Genomic DNA, 25,761 nt, shown 5'->3' on the forward strand with positions numbered 1-25,761 from the left:
TTCCAAAGGAGGAAAGAAAGATGACATGCACAAAGCATCAAACACGTTGAGTAATGTTTAACTTTAAATATCTAATGATACCCAGTTAATTTTAGCAAACACAAAGATTTTTAGCAGATGGCTTTAGTTTGAAGCTCACAGCAAAACACCTGGTGGGGACTATTTGATACAACCTGCCAAAATAAAAAGCCTCATAAATTTTGGATATGGGATAAATAACTGTCTACCTGCGGCTGTGTACCTAAAGGTTGCTTGTTTTAATTTGCATTTCTTGATTTATGTAAATGCTGTTTTCTACATTTGCCAATATGTAACAAATGGTACAGGTCTAACCATCAATATTTGGTTAAAAAAAATCAAAAGAAGTGATAGGGTCATTTAGTCCCCAGCCATTTGGCACCAAATTGTTTCCTAGGGTGTCCTCATTCTCCTTCTTTTCTTGAGGAAGCACATCTTGAGATAAGAAGCAGCAGAACCAGCAAGATTTTCCTATCAACTATCACAATAAAGGTTTCCAAAAGTGGTCCAATTTCCTGAAAGAGTCATTACTCTTCCAACAGCTTGATGCTAACACACTTTGACAATCATACTAATTAGAGAAAGCTTTTTGTCAATTGTGGTCCTTAGCCGGATGGTTAATAGAGTATGCTTTTATCTTCAACATAAAGAGGGCTTTTTTTAAATTATGTTGTCAGATGTAATTATAGAAAACTGGGTACAAATGAGATTATGGGATCTATCCTGAGGGGCACCTTAACACAACGAAGTTCGTGTTTCATTCTAGCAAATAAGGTCAGCTGGAGATGTTGTTTTCCCTCCAATTTTAATGAACTGCATAGTGTTTTAAAACAGTTTTGTAAAAGCAACAGTTACACAGTAAAATACGCTTATGACAGAGTGAAGTGGAAATCTAGACATTAAAACATGCTCCATTCTTGTCATGATATGTTTAAATTTTTAAATTATAAAATATTACAAAACAGAAGAGAAACCCATCACCAAAACTTAACAGAGTGTAACATTTTGCCGTAATTTCTTCAGAGCACTCTGTTTTTCAAAAAATAAAACATTACAAATAGAACTAAACCTACTCCAATCTCATTACCATCCCTTCTCCTTCCTTCATCCCCCAAAAGTAACCACAGTCTTAAATTTAGCATATATTATTCCTGGGCTTATTTTTGTACTTTTACTGTATACATACGTATCCACAAAACAGTATACACTAGGTTTCTGTTTTAAAATTTTATGTAACTTGTTTATATACTGTATGTAACCTTTTGCTGTTTTTTACTCAGATTGTTTTTAGATTTATTGGTGTTCATATATGTAGTTACATGACAATACATGTGATTCATTAACTTTGAATGTTGAATAGCATTCCATTGATGTATGAATAAACCAGTTTATCTTTCACTTCATATTTTCCTATTTCCTCTTCTTCAAATCACTGTTCTACTGAACATCTTTGTTTATAAACATATGCCAGATTTCTCTAAGCCAGATAGCCAGAAATGACTGCAGGATTACATGGTATACAGATATTCAATTTTACTAAATATTGCCATGCTGCTTTCCTGAGTTAGTATACCAATTTATATTCTCAAAATTTCTCGAGTTTTTTTCCATACTCTTGAAAACATTTGGTATTATCAGATATCTAATAGCCACTCTGGTAATTATTAACTGGTATCTCACTGTATCACCAATAGTGGGACAACCTAATGTGTCTTAACACGTTAACATGCCTCTTGCTGTAATATACTAAGTATACGGCAGCACCTGTAAATTATTCTTGCCAAAAATATTTAACCTAAATTTAATTCAGCAGGTAGACCTAACTCCAATTTGCAGGAAATATGGGTATAGGGACAACAAACTATACAAAAAAGAACCAAATCCAGGATGTGGGGTATTCTACAAGACAATGTCCTGGTCTCTTAAAAGTCAATGTCATGGGGAAGAAAAGTGGCAGGTTGTCATACATTAACAGAGACTAAAGAGACATGATAGCTAGATGTATACCTTTCACTGGACTCTAGCTTGGGGGGAGAGGAGGGAAAGTTATGAAAGTAATTTTGGGCATAATGGGAGAACTGGGTATTAGATCATATTAGGAAATTACTATACAATTCCCTCAGGTACAATAACAGTATTATGGTTAGGTAGAAGAATGTCCTTATTTGTAGAGAATACAGGCTAAAGTATGCAATGCCTGCAACTTCATTTCAAATGGAGCAGAAAAAATAAATAAAAGTATAGATGATAAATATACCAAAGAATGGCAAAATATTAACAAATTTTGAATTTAGGTGGTATATATGTGGTATTAATTTTAATGTTCTAAATTTTCTGCATTTTACTTTTTCTCATAATAAGAAAGTTGTAAAAAATAAACTGCATTCATTTTAAGGATTTGTGGGAATGTCCCATCTACACAATATCTACAAACTATAGAGCTTTCCATTTATTTAGATCTTCTTTTACTTCTTCAGTAAGGTTTTATAATTTTCTCTATAAAGGCTTTTCATATATTTGTTAGACTTATTTCAAGATACTTTATGATTGTGTTGCTTTTTTAAATAGTATTTTTTTTTTTTTTTTTTTTGAGACAGAGTCTCACTTTTGTTGCCCAGGCTAGAGTGAGTGCCGTGGCATCAGCCTAGCTCACAGCAACCTCAAACTCCTGGGCTCAAGCGATCCTCCTGCCTCAGCCTCCCGAGTAGCTGGGACTACAGGCATGCACCACCATGCCCGGCTAATTTTTTGTATATATACTTTTTTTAGTTGGTCAATTAATTTCTTTCTATTTTTAGTAGAGACGGGGTCTCGCTCAGGCTGGTTTCGAACTCCCGACCTCGAGCAATCCGCCCGCCTCGGCCTCCCAGAGTGCTAGGATTACAGGCGTGAGCCACCGCGCCCGGCCTTAAATAGTATTTTTAACATTTGCCTTTTGCATGTTGATTAAGTGAACCACCTGAATATTCTGATGATTTGTTACAATATCTGCTCTTTTGTAACAGCAGAACTACCCAAACAATTCAAATAAGCCAAAACCCAAATCTTGTACAGCTTCCTCACAAAAGTGCCTTTTTTAAACAGTTTACTTTTTTAGAACAGTTTTAAGGTTCATGACAAAATTGAATGGAAGATACAGAGATACTCCACATACCCCAGCACCCACATATGCACAGCTTCTTCTATTATTAACATCCCCTACATGAGTGGTACATTTGTTACAACTGATGAACTTACAGTGACACATTACAGTCACTTCAAACCCACAGTTTACATTGGGGTTCACTCATGGTACTTTACATTCTATGGGTTTGAACAGATGTACCCACTATTATAGTACATACAGAGCGGTTTCATTGCCCTAAAAATCCTCTGTACTTTGCCCTTCATCCCTTCCTCTGAAAAAAAAATGATCTTTTTACTGTCTCCATATTATGTCTTTTCCAGATTGTCATATAGTTGGAATTGTACAACATATAGCCTTTTCAGATTGGCTTCTTCCACTTAGTAACATGCATTTAAGGTTCCTCAATGTCTTTTCATGGCTTGATAGCTCATTTCTTTTTAGCTGAACACTATTCCATTTTCTAGATGTACCACGGTTTATTTATCTATTCGCCTACTGAAGGCCATCTTGGTTGCTTCCAGGTTTTGGCAATTATGAATAAAGCTGCTATAAACAACCCTGTGCAGGTTTTTGTGTGGAAGTAAGTTTTCAACTCCTTTGAACAAATACCAAGGAGAGCAACTGCTAGATCACATAGTAAGACTATGTTTAGTTTTGTAAGAAACTGATAAAGTGTCTTCCAAAGTGGCTATAGAATTTTGCATTCCCACCAGCAACGCATGAGAGTTCCTGTTGCTCCACATCCTTGCCAGTCTCTGATGTTGTCAGTGTGACCCCTGCACACTAAATGCCTGCTGAACCCCCTCCCCGACACCTGATGTCCCTGTGACCACCAAAAATACTACAGCTAATGGTCATTATCTTGCTGAGAAAGAAATTAATTTGTGAAACCAGCTGTGAGGGGTCTTGCACACCATGATTCATTGGAACAAAATCAATCTGAAAAGCTAAGGATTTAGAAAGCACAGGTTTTACCAATCTCTCAGGATATGCTCTTAGAAAAACTAAAATCATTCCTAACACAATAATAATGAACCAAGAAATGGTAACACACATAACTTCCTCTGTTGGCTGATATTGAGCTGACACTGCTCAGCCAAATAGCATCTCAACTTAGATCCCTCTGCTCCCTCCAAAAGATTTCCTTTAAACACCTTTCCATAGAAGGTGCCAGGCCCAACTTGCTGGAACAAGGGAATAAAAAAGTATTTATCATTAGCACAGGAGAGGAAAAGTGAGTGGGTGGAAAACATGCTGAGGAGAGGAACTTACTGGACAAAAGTAGGTATTCTCCACGATGTGATGGGCCACCATGCTGTTCTCGGCCGACAGGGACATGATAAACAGCAAAGCATCCCGAGCTTGCTGGCCCACTGTGCCCTCTCGGTGAATGAAGGGAATCAGAAGGGAGAAGATGAGGAAGTTGGCAGCCCCTTGGTCCTCACTAGTGTGGAAGAAGAGTTCCAGAATGGATGGATCTTTGGCAAGGATGGAACAGAGCTGATTGAGTAGGACAACCAGCTTCCCCTCCACAACGGGGGTAGTTGTTCCTGAACAAGAGCTTAGCAACATCATCAAAGGCTTCAAAATGGGCTTGTGGTGCAAAAGAGGCTGGTGTGACTGGGTAACCAACATCTCATACATCTTTAGCTGCTCAATTTTAGTCTCATCGGTAAATTCCCTTCTCAAGCTCCAAAGGAAGAGTTTCTCCATGATGTTCTCAGAGACCACAAATTCCAGAATTGGCCCCATGGCAGCATCCTTGGCTTGCTCTTCAATCAGTAAGAAGAGCATGTGTTCTACATAATTCTGCACAGCACTGGCCTCATCTGGAGGGATAGACCCATATTTTGCCTGGGTGTTCTTCAAGGGGTCGTGCTTCTCTAAGATTTTCACAACCTGTAACCAAATCAAACATCTGTCATCCATCTTATGTTTATCATAATTACAAAAACACACCACTATTGACTTTACTAAATCTTTACCAAAAATGCAGGGACATTGCCCACACAATATATGTGAGCATTGTGCGTGTCTATGTGTGTGTCTCTCTCATGAGTATAAAATGAAAGGGTTAAAAACTACAGAAAGAGGAGGTAGGAAGATGTTCAATTACAATAGCTACAAATTTCAGCAACCTAAATATCAATGAAAATAGTATGGTTATGTAAATTAAGCTACATGCATTCCTTGGACTATTTATTATGAAGATTACAAAGCAACATGAAAAATTTTAAGTGATATGTTAGATGAAAAAGTAAGCTACTTGTATATGTTAGATCCGTAATTATCAACTATGTCAGAAACAAGTACATAAAAAAAGACTCAAAAGAAACATACAAAACTAATCATTATTTTTGTGTTCAAAGTGATAACTTCTTAAATTTTTTTCTAGACTGTCAATAACATAATATTGCTTTTAAATTTTAAAACACATTAAATAAGCAAAAGGAAGCCTGACTACCTATGTTCTCCTAAAAATAGAGTTGCTTTGGAGATTTAAGCAGAGGAGCACAGCTACTAACATGCCCTTGACAGAACAATATTCTTCCCTCCCCTATTTAGATGAGCACCCTCTTCAACCAAGCTTGTAGCAACAGAAAAGAAAAATGGAAATTGATGAACAAGAGAAATATAACTAGCAGAATCAACCCCAACATATACTAAAATTTAAACATAAAAGGTTTGAATGCTGTTTCTTTAAGCTAAAAAAAATTCTGGGCCGGGCGCAGTGGCTCACACCTGTAATCCTAGCACTCTGGGAAGCCAAGGCAGGTGGATTGCTCGAGGACAGGAGTTCAAAACCAACCTGAGCAAGAGTGAGACCCCCATCTCTACTATAAATAGAAAGAAATTAATTGGCCAACTAAAAAATATATATAGAAAAAATTAGCCAGGCATGGTGGCGCATGCCTGTAGTCCCAGCTACTCAGGAGGCTGAGGCAGTAGGATTGCTTGAGCCCAGGAGTTTGAGGTTGCTGTGAGCTAGGCTGACGCCATGGCACTCACTCTAGCCTGGGCAACAAAGCAAGACTCTGTCTCTAAATAAATAATAATAAAAATTCTGATATAACCAATTATATCAGAAAAGTTTGGGGTAATGAAAAAGTTTTGGGAACAGTTGTAATGATTGTGAATACAGTTAATGCCACTGAATTATACACTTAAAAATTATTAAGATGGCCTATTTTGTTACATATACTTTCTCACACACACACACAAAAATAATTAACAATAAAAAATAAATAAATCCCTAAATAGGTCATGTCACAGCCCTGGTCTGTTTCTCTCCCTTTCCACTGCTGGCATTTGAATACTTCTCTGCCCATGGATGCTCACTTCAACTTTGGGACCTGGAAATTAAAACAATTTTATATCTCAACTTTCATTTAACTTTATGCCTTAGAATTTCTACAATTCCCATTCAATTTACTCTCTTTAAATGTTATACATATAATTTTTACATAACCAAACATTTTATTAATGAGTTTATCTTTCTTCCTTTTTGCCTTTCTGAATTTCATGGAATATGTGTGTCTTTTGCAGTACCCTCCTGGTCCATTTCTATGATGTGCTGTTACATGTTCTGTACAAGTATTTAGGTCACAGAATTTTGGCAAGTCATTAGGGAAGCTGGCAAATGTACAATGCTATGTCAGCATGTAGAAGCAATGAGGGCTATTTGTTTCTCAGGAAAAGGTCTAAGTTTCTCCCCTGTCAGAAACAGGACAAAAAAAAAAAATCTTTGTAGACCAGACAAGTACATCCTAACAGAACAAATGGATTCCCACAGAATCTACACTCTCCATCAACTTCCAATATAAATTTGATAATGCCATATCACAAAGAAAAAAAACACGCCAATATTCTTTTTTTTTAAGACAGAGTCTCACTCTGTTGCCCCGGCTAGAGTGCTGCGGCATCAGCCAAGCTCACAGCAACCTTAAACTCCTGGGCTCAAGTGATCCTTCTGCCTCAGCCTCCCAAACAGCTGGGACTACAAGCATGTGCCACCATGCACGGCTACACCCCAACATTCTTGAGTTGACATTTTTTAATAAGGAAAACTTTTGGTTTTCCTGCAGCTATCCAGGAGGGACATGGCCCACTGACTGGTGGCTACAGTGAAGCCATCTAAACATTCTCTTCCCCTTTGCTGCACACCTGACTCCAAAGTGTGCCCATTATCCTACAACTTCCACCATGCCCTCCAGAATTCTTCGCAGGCCTGACAACCTCACTGGCAGAAGAAACACTGGGACGGGGCACTCCACCTTTCCTTTTGTTCTGGGCTTTGACGACACCTCAAAGAGTGCAGTCACAATACTACACGGGTCCAAAAGGCGCCTCTACCTCAACACCACATGTTCTCCAGCCCCAAGAGTCCTTAGCTTCAAGGCTCCACATTCTGAAGAACAAATTAGGTACATGCTTTATTGGTTCTATAATTTCAAAGTCCACATATTGAGCTTACTTATGAGAGCTATCTTTACAGCTAGGCCCTGGGGTAAAAATGTAATTGTACTTTTCATTTGTGCTCAGGCTGTCTAAACTGTCTAAAACTGGGACTATGCTTTATTTACATTGATAGTGGTATGGCAAATTAGCTTGATCTTTCCGGAAAACAATCTGTCAATATGTAACAGAAGCTATAAAATTGTTACTGCCCTTTGACTTGTTGGAATCTGACTTTCAGGGAAATGCTCCAAGGCAACAACCTAAAAATGATCTTTAAAAAAGTCCATACTAATGACATTTTCCAATAATGAAAGATCAAAATACTATTGACCCAAATGGTCAAGAGTAAGATAATTATAATCAAAATATGCTATATTACCATACAATAGTTTTTAAAAATAAGCACTAAGTGAATTACATCATTACACTCAAATGTATGCATGAAATAATTTAACTGAAAAAGCAAATATATTGACAAATAGATATACCATTAAAAGTGAGTCTAAAGAGACATAAAAGAGATTTTAATGTTAATTAGTTCTTCTTTCCTGTAAGTTGATCTGATTTCATAATACAAATAAAAATAAAGGTACACAAAGTAATTTTGTACTAATATCTAAAAAAGGGACCAAAACACTATGTTAAAAAAACAATTAATAATTGGGAATCTCCTAATTTTCAGAAATTCCTAAGCAATATAAATATATAAACATTCCCATGTATATTTATACTATACATGAACATGTGAATATTTATTACATATATGTTTGTATAATGTACAACAAAACTCTTTACATGATCACAAATTACATTTTCCTCATTAGTCTTGATTTATATAATTTATTACTTTATATTATTATATTATTTATTCCAATGTATTCCTTTCCAAAGGAAAGGAAGGTTTTATGCTATGAAAAACCTTAAAAAGAGAACTGAGATTTTTACACAGAATGCAAACTTCTTAGCAGCTTTTAAACAGAAGCACTTTACCCTTTTTATATTAATAGTTGCTTCTTTATATTGCCTTCTAGGTTAATGGACAGAGATACAGCAGACACATTAAGCCCCCTTTACTCCTTCCCAGCCCTGGCCAGGTGGTTTTACTGCCTGGAAAATGGGTGTGTTATAACCAAGGGTTGTTGAGTCATGGAATACACAATGCTCAGCAAAGTGCTGATTATGCTTCTATTGCCACTAGTCCTTAACCTCTCTTCTTAAGTGTCAGGACCATCCCAGGCTACCTCCTCCTCCCTTCCAGGCAGACACACCCATGACCTGCTTTTATAAGTGGGCTCTGGGGACCCACCCCTGGGACTGGTTCCTACCCTGGCAGGGAGTGCCTAAGAAGCTTCTTGGCTAGAGCACAACTTGCACTGAAAAACCAAAGAAGTTCTATTCAGATATCCCAGGTTTGACACCCAAATGGTATCATGGTTCTTTCAGTTTCTGCAGACTGATTTCTCATGTGACCTAGATTTTTCTTTATTTTTTACTTTTGTGCCCTCTTCTCATACCACTCCCTCAAATTCTAATATTCCCAAGTCCCTGATTTCTGCTTGCTGCCTAGTTTCATCCACTTCAGCCACTTTCATCCACAACTCTGACCTTCCAGGCCTAGAGATGCCACGATTCCATGCTACTCACAGTGGCTTCCTCAGGCCTGGCCTATTCCTGTGATTATCTACTGTCCTATACTCTCAACCTTGCCTCAAGTTCCTAGCCCCAGCTTCTTCTCAGCTATATACTCCCAGGCTCAGGGATTCAGTTCAAGGAAAAAATATAATTAATTAATGGGGTGGGAGGGGTCCCAATAGGTAAGAGAATGAAAGCAAGTAAAATATGCTTTGCAAATATTTCCATTACAAAACAAGTTCAATTTGTTAGGCAGAAAATATCATTTAATAAACTAATCAATACCTGATAAAGCCCACACTCATTAATTAATTAAACCAGTTAAGATCAGAAATAGCCACTTGAATGTTCTGCTGATCATAGCTAAGCATTTGTTGATCTACAAATTTTAACAAATACAGGCCTGTATATCCACATGTGAATCGTGAGTCTGAATCACATGCAGATCCACAAGTAAATTACCACAATTCTAAAAAGAAACACACATAAATCAACAGTGTGAACAATGGTGTTCAAATAATTATCAAATCAATATAGCTAAATTTAATCTAATTTCAAAGCCACTTGACCTATAAATATGAGGATTACTGGTGCAAAGTAAGATTAACAGCCAGCACATTTTTTTCATTAAGTAATATCAGATACTCCCATCCTTATCTGAAAGGATGGCCCCTATCAGTCAATGATAATCAGCCTGAATTTCAAATAGTTGCAAATTCTAAATAGGAAGCTCAAACGCTTTCAGAATGAAAGATCTACGTAAATCACATAATTGTACTCCGAGCTAACCAATGATTACCTTTCATGACAAACTTGTTTCTCTGTCAAGAGATTAGCTTCAATTCCACTTAATATTGTTCTATGTCTTATATACATGCATCAATAGATGGCAACTTTTGCTACTTTGGTTAGACCTAGTTATTTCAAGAAAGTCATGAGTAAAATCCATACTTCCAAATCCTTTGGAATGCTAATATAAAATGGCATTGTGGAAAAAACACAGTTACTAAGCAACATTTTCCATCACATAGAACGGCAGGATTGAGCTGTCTTAAGCCAAATTCCACTTAATGTACCAAATAACTACACAAATGTAAGTTTCCATCCAGTCCTTGTTCATTACTTAACAGCTGTGTCTTTCAATTTGAGATATTCCTTGCACACCTATATCCACAGGGAGACCTTTACCAAGTCATTTATTTTTATCTTAAGATAACAGTTTTATAATATGTGTGCATTTGCACCAGTTGTTTAATGTCAGCTCCAGTCCTGAGCTCCAGAGACTTGTCTAAATCTGGAATAAAACAAGATAAAGCAGGACTGCGGAAAGGACTTAGGAGTAATAATCTATGTAACAATATTCCAAAGAACACTAATTTCAAATTGATCACCAAGTACACATTAGGAAAACTGCTAACATTTCAACATGATCAGCCATGTTAGAGTCTAATAGAAGCATAAGATAATTACTCTGCTCTCTATCTTAAGAAGCATAGCACTTGTTCACTTTAATGTCTACTGACAAGTTTAGGGCTACTTATAAGGCCAGGAAGAGAGATACAAACTTTTTAAGTGTTAACAAATATCAATTAACTAAGATATTCAGAAAATTAACCAGTATTCTCTAATACCTCCCACCTTTTCATCTCTCAAAGGCCCATCTTAATTTGTCTCTGTCATTGAGTCTATTACAAGGTGCAGACCAAAAGAGGGAAGATGAACAGAGCAAGGGAATGAGATTCAAATACAGTATACCTGTCAAATCCATGTATAGATGCTCAGTAGTTCTTTAACAGAGTCAGGCTACTTGGAGCTCTACACAAGATACTATACCTAAAGCACACAATCATTTTTCATTATTGTGAGAGGACATTTGACTTAACCAATCTAGATGGTTCTGTGTTTTCCCATCTCCACTTGCTCCAAGATAAAAGAAGTTACTAAACCCATCGGCTTTTCCTCATCCATCATGATTACCCTGCTGGAGCTCTGACATTTTCTTAGTCTAAAAAATTGTAGAGCAGTTTATTTTTGGAGGTCAAGAGTGGTTAGCAACAGCTCTGGGTTATTAGCAACAAACTAGAAGCAAAGACAGGATTGTGCATTTTCAATCAATTTTTTTTTAAGAGGCAGTCTCACTCTGTCACCCAGACTGGTGTGTAGTGGCACAATTACCGGTGTAGATTGCTATGACCTTGAACTCCTGGGCAATCCTCCTGCCTCAGCCTCCCAAATAGCTAGGACCATAGGTGCATGCACGATGCCTAGCTAATTTTTAAAAAATTATTTTAGAGATGGGGTCTCGCTATGTTGCCCAGGCTGGTCTCAAACTCTTGGCCTCAAGTGATCCTCCTGCCTCAGCCTCCCAAAGCACTGGGATCACAAGCATGAGCCACTGAGCCCAGTTCATTTGATTTTTTTTCAAACCTACCTCCTTTGTTCTCCTGGCTCTAAGAGCAGACATCATTTAGAATTCAATGCTTAAAGGGAACAGAGAATAGAGCAAGGTCTATGAGGCTTCACAAAGTACAAATGTGCCATTAAAAATAACTAGTGTAGGGGATTTAATTCACATAGCAGTACACTTGAATAGTTTATAACCTGGTGGACAAAATGCTTCTTACAATTTTTGTCCTCTCTTCCATTCAGAAAAAGCAAAGACACAAAGGCAAAAGATAAAAACAAGTCCACCAAATAATAAACTATTCCTAGAGACCACTATAAAAATTAAACACGTATAGACACTCTTCCAAATCACTGAATGCAAGTCCAAAGATCTTACCCGTAGAAAAGTATACAATGTTTTAAAGTCAGTGTATGTTCGAAGCTGTTTTCTAAGTTGCCTAGGTCATCTAAAGTTGTATTCCATATTGCCTGCCTTTCAGTTCAACGGTTTAATTACCATCCATAATAATCCTACACTCTATTTGGGGCACTGGAGATACAGAAAAACTACAAATGCCTCTGATCTTGAGGAACTTGTAATGAAGTTGGGAAGTTACTATACATGTAATTTTAGTTGGTTGGGCCAGGCACAGTAGCATAGGCCTGTAGTCCCAGCTACTCGGAAGGCTGAGGTGTGAGTGACACTGGGGCCCAGGAGTTTGAGGCTATAGTGTGTTATGATCACGCCTGTGAACAGCCACTGCCTTCTAGCCTGGGCAACAGAGTAAGACCCTGTCTCTAAAAAAGTAATATTAATAATTATATAAAAGGTCTTTGTTGGAACGGTGAAAGAACACTCAAGGTGATATTAAAGTATGAGAGAAGGTGGGAAGGTTTCCTAGGTTGCCCCTAAATGAGGCCTGTAAAAGTAGAGGAATTTAACCAGGGGGAGGGATATTTCAGGCTGAAAGAAGAGCAAGTGCCTAAGGCACAGAGACATGAAACAGCATGATGGGCACTTCCCAGGGCAGGGGGCAACTCTGCATTTCTGGAGACTAAATGAAAGGCAGGCGGTAACAGAAGCCAACACAGAAAGAATGCTACGTGCTGTCCCTGGCCTATAGGTGGCCAGATGCCACTAAAGGGTCCAACTAGAGGAAGGACCCAGACAGATCTGGGTTTTAGATTCACTGCTCTAGCAACTTAAGGAGTAAGATAGCATCTCAGAAAGCAAAAGGAAGTACAGGCCAGGGACGGCTTCCTATAGCCTGGATTCTCCAGTGTCATTATTAGGAATTCAACTTTTCCTGAATGTCTACTCTAGAACTATTCTGGGGATGCCATGAGATCACTGGACTCAGGGAACAGCTGGAAAACTCAAGTGCACCACTGGGCCGTTTAAGGTCTCTCCCCTGGCAACCCCCCGAATCACAGACTGATTGGATGATGGCTGGTTGCATAACTAGCTGCCCCTGACAGACTATAAGGTATAAGTGGACAAGTAGATATCATTCTCTATCAATGTTAGATTTTTAACTACGGTTCTAGAATAGCGGCTACTAATAAATAGTAAATAAGAACCTATCTAATACATATTAATTATGTTGAATTTATACATAAGTATCCTAACAAAGACAAGAATTCAGGATACCACAAGCTTTCTTAATCTTTATTTTTCCTAATTTAACATATAAAAAAACCATTGTACCAGGCAAGTAACAGAACACCACACTAAATAAAATGTTGTTGGCCAGCTCTGTCTATGCCTCATTTCTTACCAGCCTTACAGGTTTTCTTGGGTTGCCTCAGGGGAGCCCAGAGGCTGCTATCACAGTAGTCATAGGAGTTTATATCAAACTTTAGCTCATTTCCCAACCCTCTGCAACTGCTCTTCATTCACCCCTAGCGTCAACAACTCACAGCAAAGAGCTAATGTATAAAACCTCAAAACAATGAATAAACATCACTCATCTTTATCAACTGAAGTTCCCATTCCTTATCTCACATTTGGTCCCACTTCTCTGCCTTACACTGTTATTTTTTGCCTCACCTTCCTTTTTTTTTTTTTTTACTATCTAAAAAAACCAAAATTGGGAGCATTTGTTCCCAATATCCCTTCTCTAAAATATTCTCTTCTTCTCTGTCATCAAAACCTTCTTTTTCCATAGTCAAGCTAGCAAATCTCAGTTTCTCCTTTTTCCAGGCCATTTCCAGCCACAATTGTCCCTCCTCTTGATTTAATTACTATAATCAATATTTTCTTGACTTAATTACTATAATCATTATTTGTTTTATAATACTACATCATCCATCATCATCTAAATGAGCTTATATAGTCTTTAAAAGCCCAGACCATGGCTTACACATCTTAAGTCCCACCTGTGACACCTATTCTGACATACCTGAAATGTGGGCTCAGTAAATCTCATTTGAACATTAACAACTTTGACACCCACAAAATTTCTTCAACCAGTGTTTTCATTCATAAAAGTAACAGAAAGGCCCTCAGGAGCCTCTGTAGATAGAGACTAAGGGCATTCTCCAGATTTATTCAAAAGGAAAAGTCAGCCTAAAAAGTTAAAAGAAAAAATCTGCCCAAAGTTAAAGAAATGGCTGAGCCAACAATACGACCAAGAGTGTTCCCACTTTACAGAAGGAAATGTTTAACGACTAAACACCATTCCCTCTGACAAAGTTATCCTTACCTTCAACTCAATTTTTTTCTGTACTAAAAGGAGGGTACTCTGTGTCTGTACTAAGCGTCAGATAATCCAAAATGTCTGATAATGCTGAAGTCATTCATATTGGTTATAGAAATGAGTAATATGATTCTGGGACCAATATTTACTCTTCCAACAATGTGAAAAAGTACTGACACACTCCTGAATTAGGACATTCTCACAGCACTCTCACAGCTTTGGAGAATGCTTGTCTGGGACAGAATCTGATAGGGCAGATGATTCACATATAATCAAGAAGTTGATGATACACATGTCTTTAAAAAGTGTTACAGAACACTAAATGGATCATATCACAGCTACCCCAGCAGAAATGATTATAATCAAAGGTATTATACACAAACAAATAAACAAAATGGGGCCAGGAACAAAGATTGCATATTATAATGATAGGCATCATCAGGCAAATAAAATGACTGGAGCTGAAAATGTTCTCAATTCAAAACATCTGATTATGTACTAACAGTTAAAATTTTGAGTGAAAATAATTAAATTAATAAACATACATATGCCAATATACAAATATGTTATATGTACATTATAAACACAAAATAGAAATTTTTAAAAGATAAAGATAGAAATAGGCCTTCTAAAATATTCTTCCCACACCCAACGGACTACTGGAATCATCTCTTAGGGTTCGCCACCCCATTTTAGTGCCACTGCTTTAAAATACTTATAAAAGTGCAAAGCCAAAGGTAATTACTCTAATTATATAGAAAGCTCCTAAATTATTTAAAACTTTCTTCCCTTTACCAAAGCAGATGTACCCTTAATGTCCATAGCAAACCCATGAAAATTCTAACAGTAAAAACTCAGAGAATTCAAAATGCACAAAAAAATCTTGGAAGCTTTACACTGGATAGTGACAAGAAGCTACAAAGTATAAATGACCCTGAAGCAGAATTGATTTTGTTCATTTTTGGTCTAAACTGTGTCCCCTATAATTGCTGTGATTTACAAGCTTAGTGCTTTAACCTATTTGCTGTTTCCAGCCACAGGAAGAAACTGGGTAGTCATTTAAAAGCTGTCACATAAATAGCCACTTACCAGCTCACCTGGGGAGTGCAGGTTGGACAAATAGTAAAGAATGCCAATTTTGTTTATTTTACTACTTATAAACTCCCTGAGGAAAGGGGTGAGCTGGTAAATTTCTAAACATTCAACCCTTAATTATCCACACAAGCAGATCAGAGTTATAGAAGTCAAGATAAATAATCAAAAAAATTTTATAATCAGCTTTGTAATAAAGAAGGCATATATTCAGGTATAGTCAAGCATCTTCTTTGCTTTAATTACATAAGGACCACCATCACAAGAATGGTAGACTGAAGAGGTCAAATACATGGGCTTTGGAGTCAAGAGACTAAGATCTAAGTACTGGCTTGGTAATTCAAAAGTTATATAACCTTAAGCAAGTTATTATACCTCTGTAATTTTCTATTCCTTCATCTGTAAAGTGAGGAAGCTAATACCAGCTACCTTATAGGTTTGCGGAGAAGACTAAATGATATAAGGTATTTGAAGTACTAAACACATACTTGGTAAATGTTTAATAAATGCGTATTTTATTATTATTAGAGTTTAAGAACTGTATGAAAATCAGGGAAGAAAGAAAGGGAAAGGATGTAATTATGGTCAAGTATGCAAAGTGATGTTAAAAGTCACTTTAAGGAATAGCTGCTGTTCTTCTAAAAATATCTGAGGAACATGCATGTTCCCTCATTGCTTTTATGAAAACCATGGTTTTCAATTAGATACCTACTCTAGGAAAGCAAAAAGAGAAAGTTACTTTTCTTCCTATCTGAAAGGGCTTCCCTCCTTATGTTTCTGGAAACCTAGGTACCTACCACAGAGGTGGGAGACCCTGGTTCAGTGTGATGGAGGCCCCTTGGGCTACCAAGACCAGCAGAGAAAGGGGAACTCATACATTACCTGTGCCCAGTGGTTTTTAAATACAATCATGCACGTTTCTGGGTCAACTCCTTGCAGGCTCACAGCCTGCTGGAGTTTGCTTTCTGTTGAAACCGATGACATCATAAACCTTCACAAATCAATGCTTCTAAGTCATATTTCATTAAAATTTGGTAAGCAGTCACTAACTTTCAAGTATCATATTAGAAATATAACTTCTTCACGTTTCATTGTCACCTTCCAAAACCTGTAATGACAATAACAAAAAATGGATCTCATTATGTTCATATATTAAATAGGAAACTATGAAATTTAAATCAAAGACATTTTCAAAGTCCAATACAGAAAAAAAATCTATAAAACAGATGTTTATATTCAATGTAAAGGCTTTCCTATTTTCTTCCACCTTGCTACTACAAATATACAAAGTAATGATACTACCCTAACCTACATGCATAAATTAAACAATTATGGGGTTTCTTCTCTCTACCACAACCACAAACCCCAAATTACTATTGTAAATCACTCAATTCTCATTTCTATAATCAAGCAAGAAACTGTGATACCAATTTTGTAGAGTTCAAAATCACCCAGCAACAGGAAAACGGTAAGTTAACAGCGACAGAAATAAATGACTGGATCTAACTTGAGGGAATTATAAAATAGCACCTAGATTCCTGGATCTAATATGATTGAATATTTTCTTCTAAATCATTGACTGCCATCATGGAATTGAAAGTATTCTTAGTCATTTTTTGGCTATAAACCAGGTTAAGGTTTCTCCCTTTTCTGAAAAATAACAGAATTCCAAGTAACTTTGACAAATCAGAGATAGAAATGATCCATCAAAAACAAGATAGTGCTTATTATGTGTGAGTACAAGGTAGCACACTTACAAATGAAAAATGAATTATGTGGCTAAAATATGAAGAAATCCTGACTACAACACAGCTGGTAAGAGGAAAAAAAGATATTGAGGTCACAGAGTGTACAGTAAATATGATCCACTTGTGTGGTGCTAACTCTCTGACAAATGCAGTAAGATATTATCTTACCAGTTTGATCAGCCCACAAAAGGACTCAGTGTAGTTCAAAATATTATTTTTTTAGTATAAAGATTAGAGAGAGCTCAGAGAAAAGTAATTACAATTATCAGAGACCCTGGAAAACAAAATCCATTTAAAAAGTTTGCAGACTTATATTATCAAAAGAAAAAAAAGGGGGGACCTATTTTCAACTGAGTAGGATGAAGGGTATTACAAGGAGAACACTGATCAACTGTTCCTCTCTACAAACAATAAAATGTGAGAAAGGGGGCTTCCGCTTTGACTTAAGGATTAAGTTCTTTGTGGTGAGTGGAATTAAACACTGGAAAATAATTAAGAAATATAAAAAATTAATAATTCTGTTAGTGGGGAGGAGAGACTATTCAACATTAAAAAATCTTTAAAAAGATTTTTAGGACTTAAAAACAGTAAACTTGCAATAAAAATTCTGCAGAAAGAAACATTTTTTTAAGGAGAATGAAGAAAGATTAAGATATGTAGAAAGAATGGCCTGTTATAAGAAGGACTACACAAATGACATACTTCAGGGAAACAGCCTGTATATATCTTCTATAACTGTGTTTTATTATCAAAATTGAATTCACCAACTAAAATCCCAAATAATACACGTTTGTTGTTTTCAACAGATATTATCCACGGCCAACCATGGCCCCTTGCCACTGAGAGGCAGATTTTAAAGGGTTCATCTGGTGTTTAAAAATCGGGAGTGGCCGCCACATACATTCAGGGTATGCATTCTCCTGTCCCCACAGCCCCTGCCATTCCCCATGACCTACTGCCAGTCTCCTCACCTCATTCAGGTTACCTGCTAGCCCTGTTTTAAGTGGTAAGAGATAAAGGACTATTGGGAATCAGCTTCTTCCTTATCCTATACATTCTATAGGCCTTTTATTCAGATGATATAGTGCTAATAATGAGAAAAATCAAAGTGCTTTTGGTTTATCCCAGAGGTTGAAAAACTACAAAACTACTCCAGATTCTTTCCAGCTCCAGGATTCTAAGATTCTTCTTCAAAAGTATGAGAGGAACATATTATTATACATCATACCAAATGCATCTAAATAAAAAATAGACACATATGCTAAGATCCTTTAAGTTAGTCCTCAAAGGGAATTTACATACAGTTTTCAGAGATGCAAGAATGTGGTACAGACAGGATAAGTATGTTAGCCAATGTCATGAACTTACAAGCTAGTTTTGATGAAAACAAAATGTAAGTCCAGTGCTCGTTCTAGGAAACTATATTCTTTCTGCTGGCTATAATCCTATTCTCTTAAGGAATCTGTATCTTCCCTAAGAAAAGTATATCTCATTTGGTTTATGCTTATCCAATCATAGTATTGAGACAGATGCCTAAAGAATCAAAATGTGTCTTGAATGCAGAAACTATAATGTAAAGAAAACTAGGGAGATAAAGGAGGAGATAGGCCAGTCAGATAAGCTAAATGTGAAAAGGGAAAAACTATGCCAGAAGATTCTAACACACCCAGACACCAAAAAGTTGGATATTTCCATTCTCTCTCTTGTTCCCAAGTTAGACATTAAAACACTGACATGTCCCCAGGGCAATATAAAACTGAAAAAGGTAGCTCCATATTTATAAGAAATTTATAAGGACATATATCCGTAAGCACCAAGGTTTTCAATACGTTATCTGCATTTTTTTGTTATCAGCCTTTACTTTTTTCCTTTTTTGCAGCCATTCCAAGCTAATTTTCAAATCACAGCTAAAAGTCCCAATTGAAGAAAGAACAGAGGACAAAATGAAGCAAAACCTATAAGCAGGTAAAGGGGCTGCAGTCACTAGGATGTATGTCTGTGTTATGAGTATGGCAGTATCAGACATTTCCCCTTTCTTGCCCTCTGCTCTCTTCAGTCTAAGGTATGCGAAGATGGAAATGCTGAGAGTGAAGCTTGCCACTCTTGGCACACATCCAGCCTGTTCTTCCCATAAATACACATATCAGCTAGAATTTCATGCCTAAGAAAGAACTCTACACCTGAGATCCCCAACTCCCAGCTTCGGCCTGGTACCAGTCTGTGGCCTGATGGGAAAACAGGACCACCCATCGCCACCTGAGCTCTGCCTCCTCCCCCCACCCCACCTCCATCCATGGAAAACTTGTCTTCTATGAAACTGATCCCTGGTGCCGAAAAGGTTGGGGCTTGCTGCAAACTATTCAGGCCCCAAGGAGTGATTTTTTTTCTTCTTCTTCAAACAAACCACCAACACCAAAAAATTCCCAAAGAACTCTGCTTTCAACATTGGTTGCATATGGGTTTGTGGTGTGATTCTTGAGTTTTTTGGTTGGGGGTGGGCAAGGAAGAGATGAGCTGTCAAAATATATGTATAACAGCCTGCTATTTCAGCACAAATTCTACACAGCAAAGAGAACTGACTATATTATTTCCAAATGTATTACCAAGTGGTCACACTTATACCTCATTAATATTGTATGTAAAAATATCTTCCATCAATAAGGAAAAAAAACTCTATTAAATATTGTTGGAGGCAGGAATAACTGACCTAAGAATCATATGTATCTATGATTGCTCTTTTTTAAAAGTATGTATCTTTTATGGATGATGAAAAAGTATAAGCATATGTTTCCATATCACAGAATTATAAAATATATAATATATATGAATATACAATCATGAAAGCTTAGATTCCAGTCATGTAAATCACACCTCTTTTCTGATGTCAAAATTTTATCAACCCCATTTCCAGACATTTTATCTAACTTCAGACTCTTTGGAAAGCTACAATACTTAGAAAAGCTATAAATGTGTCAAAACCACATTTTTCCCTCAATTACCAATAACTATATATTGATAAATCATTCTCTCACTGTCAGACTGTAAACATTTTGGCATTTAGTTATGTATTACCTCATACCATCCTTCAATTCTTTTATCTATTTAAGTATAATATCCTCTAATAATGAATTTGTTTTAATCCTTATGAGAAAGAAATTAGATAGTCACCTTCAGGGGAGACAGGGCCAAAGGAACATTTTTATTAAGGGAATAGTGACCACATTTGCAGGCCTGATGGAAAGGAACCAATGAACATGGAGAATTTGAATATACAGGAAAAAAGATTTTGATGAAGCAAAAGGAAAAGAAAGGTAAGGTCAAGAACACAGGTAGGAGAGTCCTAGAGATAAAAGAGAAGCAATGCCTAGTCTTTTCATAGTGAGCTACCAAATCAAAAATCAGTATCTTAAATTTGAAGGAAAGACAGAAGGGAGCAAAGGGTAAAGGTTAAAAGTTTTTAGCTTAGTTCTCCAAGACTAAAAGTCTACAAATTTAAAGTCCCAACCTGGGAACTTGAGCTTTGAGCTAAGAGACAGGGCCCTAGGGCTCTCATTCTAGCTCTAACCAGCTTGAAACCTGCAGTAAAAAGTGGGACTTTTTATTTGGAACCTTGCTTAGGTAGGCAGTTAGGACTAAATTATGATTTCTTGGGTCTCTTCTAACTCAAAAGTCATTATTTTACGTACTTTATCCCAACTGTTATACTAAGTGGGGAGGGGTAATCAGATAATCATTAAACGCAGATAATTTGTACAAAAATCTTTGTAAGAATTCTAGTTATAAATGGGATTCCATCTACATTCTTTTTGCTATTAAAGCATATTTCACTTAAGAATCCACAGCATAAGAATCAACCATATCAAACACAATTGCATGGTTGAGAGTGTTTTTTTTTTTTCCTTTCTTAAGCAACTGTCAATAGAAAAACTCATTGTTTTAGAATGCACTTTGGAATGCCCTGAACTGGCTACTACTAAACACATAAAAATCTATTACTGTAAATGTGCTTATCATGTACAATTCCATCTACGGGTGAAGACTTGTCAAATATTGGGAACACCTGAAGAGAGGCAAACCTTGTGCCCTCAATTATAACTAATAGCAGTAAGGGGGGGTGTTTCATTTTGGGGTCAAACTACCTCAGACAACCTCTTCTTAGAGACTAATAAAATCCTATTAAACCTAAATCCTCCCTGTGCTCAATCCTCTGGCCCAGTTTCCTTTTCTCTCTCACTGTAATATCATATGGCAATATTGGGCTGTAGAAAATAAAGCAAGCATCTAATAGCCCCAACTCTTCTGGACCTCGTCCTAATCCTCCCTCAACTTGCCATAGTTTGACTCTGGCTCATTCATTGTTCAACATCCATCACTTCAGTAAAGCAGTATCTTGTTTTGTTCTACTAACTTGTAGGTCACCAGTTAACACGTAGAATGTGCACAAAGAAAATTCCCTCAATATACACATTCCAAATGATTTTAAGCTTTGAAAACTGCACACTTCAAAACAAGTAACAAGATTGCAGAAAACTGTTAACAATGCCATGAAATAATCCCACCTTGTTTTACACCTTAATTTCACAAGAACAGGCTGCTAACTATGCCATACCCAAGTGCCATGTAGCTGTCTGATAAGCAGAATTAATGGAGAAAGAAAATTAATATTCAAATTCATATCTGAAATTTTTTGGACTTTTAAGGCTATTTAGGGAACTACATATATCAAATATACCTCAATTAAGCTTAAAAAAACATTTTAAGCTTTTTAAAGAAGAAACTAAAAACACCTACTGACAAGGATTTGGAATGTAAAAATTAGGTATTTTGAAAATTATAGCAAATGTTTAGACATCAAGTAATTGACGATTGAACATAAAAGATTCTTATATACATAGGGTGATTTGTTGAAACAAAGACTGGACCATTCTTAGGGGAAGTCTCTTCAATAACCCAATTGATCATTGTACCCTTGATAGTATGCACCATCCTTTCACATCACTATTTTGTTGAAAGTTATTAAGGAATGACTTATGTTTAAGATTTCTGCCACAAGACCCTAAAATTTGGCTAAGATAAATTCTATGGGGTAGTATTTTAAAGCAGAGATTTGAGATAGGTGCTCTGAATTTTTCTAAGACCTCTCTCATACTAATAAAGTTCTTCTCAAGAAATGTTCCTGGAAAAAAAATATGAAAGTTTCTGACCAACATGTCTCACTCATCTTGCCTGGAAAAGTAAGTAGGTACCTGTGGCAAGTTATGCTGCTTATTCTAAAACCTGTCTTTACAACCGTATCAATCAGAATTAGTTCCCTACTGGTCTTTCAAATGCCTTCATGTGAAAATGTGCAAATATGTGACCCATAGTGTAATCAAGATGATGTGATGATTACCTTTTGGAAAAACAACATGAAAAAACTTCCTTTCCGGCCGGGCGCTGTGGCTCACGCCTGTAATCCTAGCTCTTGGGAGGCCGAGGCGGGCGGATTGCTCAAGGTCAGGAGTTCAAAACCAGCCTGAGCGAGACCCCGTCTCTACTATAAATAGAAAGAAATTAATTGGCCAACTGATATATATATAAAAAATTAGCCGGGCATGGTGGCGCATGCCTGTAGTCCCAGCTACTTGGGAGGCTGAGGCAGAAGGATCACTCGAGCCCAGGAGTTTGAGGTTGCTGTGAGCTAGGCTGACGCCACGGCACTCACTCTAGCCTGGGCAACAAAGCGAGACTCTGTCTCAAAAAAAAAAAAAAAAAAAAAAAAAAAACTTCCTTTCCAAAAAGGTTCTTTAGCCACATGCAGCATAAAAGTACTCAGTACAATGAGTGAAATAACAATAAAATTACATATACATCCATGAATATCATAAATTATGGGCACATTTTAATGAAGAGAGGTAGCCATAGCTTTCAGCCAATTCTAAAAAGGGTCCATGAGTTGCCCCCCTTCAAAAAAGTTTAAAAGCCACTTTAAAAATGCATTCATGGTAAAACTGTGAACTAAAATAATCTTAAATTCCCACCTCCTAGCTGACTGAAAGAACCCCCTCTTGGCCAAGGGGATACCCTAAAACTGAGTTGCTGGTTGTGAGAAGGGAGGTCAGACACACCTGATCATGCCCCTCTTTCTTCTAAGAGACATCCTTTGTAACTCAGTAACAGGCCTAAGGCTATGCAAGACTAAGCTTAAATTGAAGACACCTGCAGGTTCTCAATTTACATAACAAATCATTTGAGTCTGGGCATAAGGCTGGTGGCTTATCTCTGATTAACAGACTTCCTTATCTTAAAACATTCCAAGCCTTTAAACAAAGCTTCCTTTCTTTAACCAATTACAAATCAAAGAGTTTTCAAACCCACCTATAACCTGTAAGCACCCCCCTTTTGAGATGTCCCACCTTTTCAGGCCAAAACAATGTACACCTTCCATGTGTTGATTTACAACTTTTACGGTAATTCCTGTCTCGCTGAAACATGCAAAACCAAACTGTAACCCAACATCAGCAAGTCCACTTGCTCAAGGCTTCTTGGGCATGGTTCGGACCATGGTCCTCAAATTTGGCTCAGAAAAATCCTCTTTAAATTATTTTACAGAGTTTGGCTTCTTTTCCATTGTCAAAACCATTTAGAGCCCCCAAACAGAGGCGAATAGCTAGTTCAAATTCTACAGATATTCCTGCAGAGGTAGTTGTGGAATTTTGTCACTTTTGTAATAATAAAAAGTTTTGTTATAAACAGAGAGGTAAAGGAACTCATCTAATCAAGGTCACACAGATATTATGGGGTCTGACTCAGGCTGTCAAGTCAGAACCCAGACACATTCTCTTAGCCACTACTCCCTAACTACAGTGACATCCTATAGCATTGGTTAAATGGCAAACAATTGGAAAGATCCTATATATCCATCAATAATGACCTGGTTATATAAATTATGGCACTTCTTTATAATGGAATACTATGTCACAGAAGAAAAAAAGGCAGCTCTTAATGTACTAATATGGGAAGGCTGCTGAATATATACAGAACAGCAAGTACAGTATGCCACCATTTTTGTGAGAAAAAAAAAAGCAGTGTATTACTACTCCATATGCTTGTAAATGCATTGCCCTCTGAATATACACAAGAGCTCTAAGGTGGCTGCCTGAGCACAGGGGCACTGGAGGGCTAGGGGACAGTGGAGAGAGGAAGACTGACTTTCACTGTGTACCCTTTTTTACTTTTTGAATTGTGCACCATAAGTATATACTATTTAGCAAAAACCTTTTTTTAATTTAACAAAATAAAAGCAAAAGAACCTCCTCAACAAAAGGAAAAGTACCTCCTATGTCCAGCTTAAGTACTGCAATTACAACACATTTAATCTCAATGTAAAAGGAAAGTACCTGCACAATGATTACAGCCTGATGGGGATAAGTAGAGATAAAAGAATAGCTTAATACAATATGCTATTTGACTCAATTACAATGATCACAAACGTTTGAAAGATATCTAATAGAAAATATACAAAGGAAAACCAACTACACATCTGTTACTTCCAATGGAATAAATATGGATGAAAAGGACATGTCAGGAAAGTATAAAGAATTCAGAAGAGTGGTAGTCTTATTTATAAGGAGCACTCCTTTAATGGTTATTTTAATATTATTGTGCAGTACTTACTGAATTAAATTTATGCACTTTACCTTCAGCCTGAGGGACTCATAGCTCTAGGAATTTGTAAAGTTAATGTTCTGCCAAAATTTTTTTCAATCTAGATGAGTGATTCCCCAAATGTGGTCTGAGGAACCCTGAGGTTCCCCAAGACCCTTTCCAGGGGTCCCAACAGTTCTCAATAATTTTTTTAAGGACCTCTTTTTTAAAAAAACAAAATTGGGGCCGGGCACTGTGGCTCACACCTGTAATCCTAGCTCTTGGGAGGCCAAGGCGGGCGGATTGCTCAAGGTCAGGAGTTCAAAACCAGCCTGAGCAAGAGCGAGACCCCGTCTCTACTATAAATAGAAAGAAATTAATTGGCCAACTGATATATATATAAAAAATTAGCCGGGCATGGTGGCACATGCCTGTAGTCCCAGCTACTCGGGAGGCTGAGGCAGAAGGATCACTCAAGCCCAGGAGTTTGAGGTTGCTGTGAGCTAGGCTGACGCCACGGCACTCACTCTAGCCTGGACAACAAAGTGAGACTCTGTCGCAAAAAAAAAAAAAAAAAAAAAAAAAAAATTGGTCAAAGTAAATGCGGCTCAGTACGAAGTTTCTTGTATCTTAAAAGTTTTCTGCAATGCAATTTACTGTAGCTATACTTGGACAGTTTCACTACTATTCACCATCACTCTTTTTGGCTTTTCTTATAGCTGTTTTTTTTGTTTGTTTGTTTTTTGTTTTTACTTTTACAAAGCCATTCTTTCAGACTAAAATTTACTATGAAAACCAAAGGTCATTATGCACCTGTAAATAGGTTTCTTACAGTCTCTATGTAAAAACATTGCACTTGTTAACAGCAGATCTGGCTGCTTTGAAGCCTTCATTTTGCCACAAGCATCATTTTGTGGAATTCTGAAATAGAATTTGGCAAGAGACCGGTTACCCCTGAACAAAGCAGTGCTGTAGC

General features: G+C 37.0%; 1 protein-coding gene across 1 annotated transcript in view; it reads right to left on the reverse strand.

The window, feature by feature from the left end:
- FHIP1A (FHF complex subunit HOOK interacting protein 1A) overlaps window positions 1-25,761 on the reverse strand; it is a 225,921-nt gene that overhangs the window by 80,357 nt on the left and 119,803 nt on the right. The window contains exons 3-4 of the mRNA XM_012783711.3: window positions 16,294-16,519; window positions 4,418-5,044 (exon numbers count right to left, since the gene is read on the reverse strand). Of these exons, the coding sequence (XP_012639165.1) occupies window positions 4,418-5,044; window positions 16,294-16,398 (732 nt within the window). The 5' untranslated portion in view covers window positions 16,399-16,519. The remainder of the gene's footprint in view (window positions 1-4,417; window positions 5,045-16,293; window positions 16,520-25,761) is intronic.

The sequence above is a fragment of the Microcebus murinus genome, chromosome 15, assembly GCF_040939455.1.
Source record: "Microcebus murinus isolate Inina chromosome 15, M.murinus_Inina_mat1.0, whole genome shotgun sequence".
NCBI lineage: Eukaryota > Metazoa > Chordata > Mammalia > Primates > Cheirogaleidae > Microcebus > Microcebus murinus.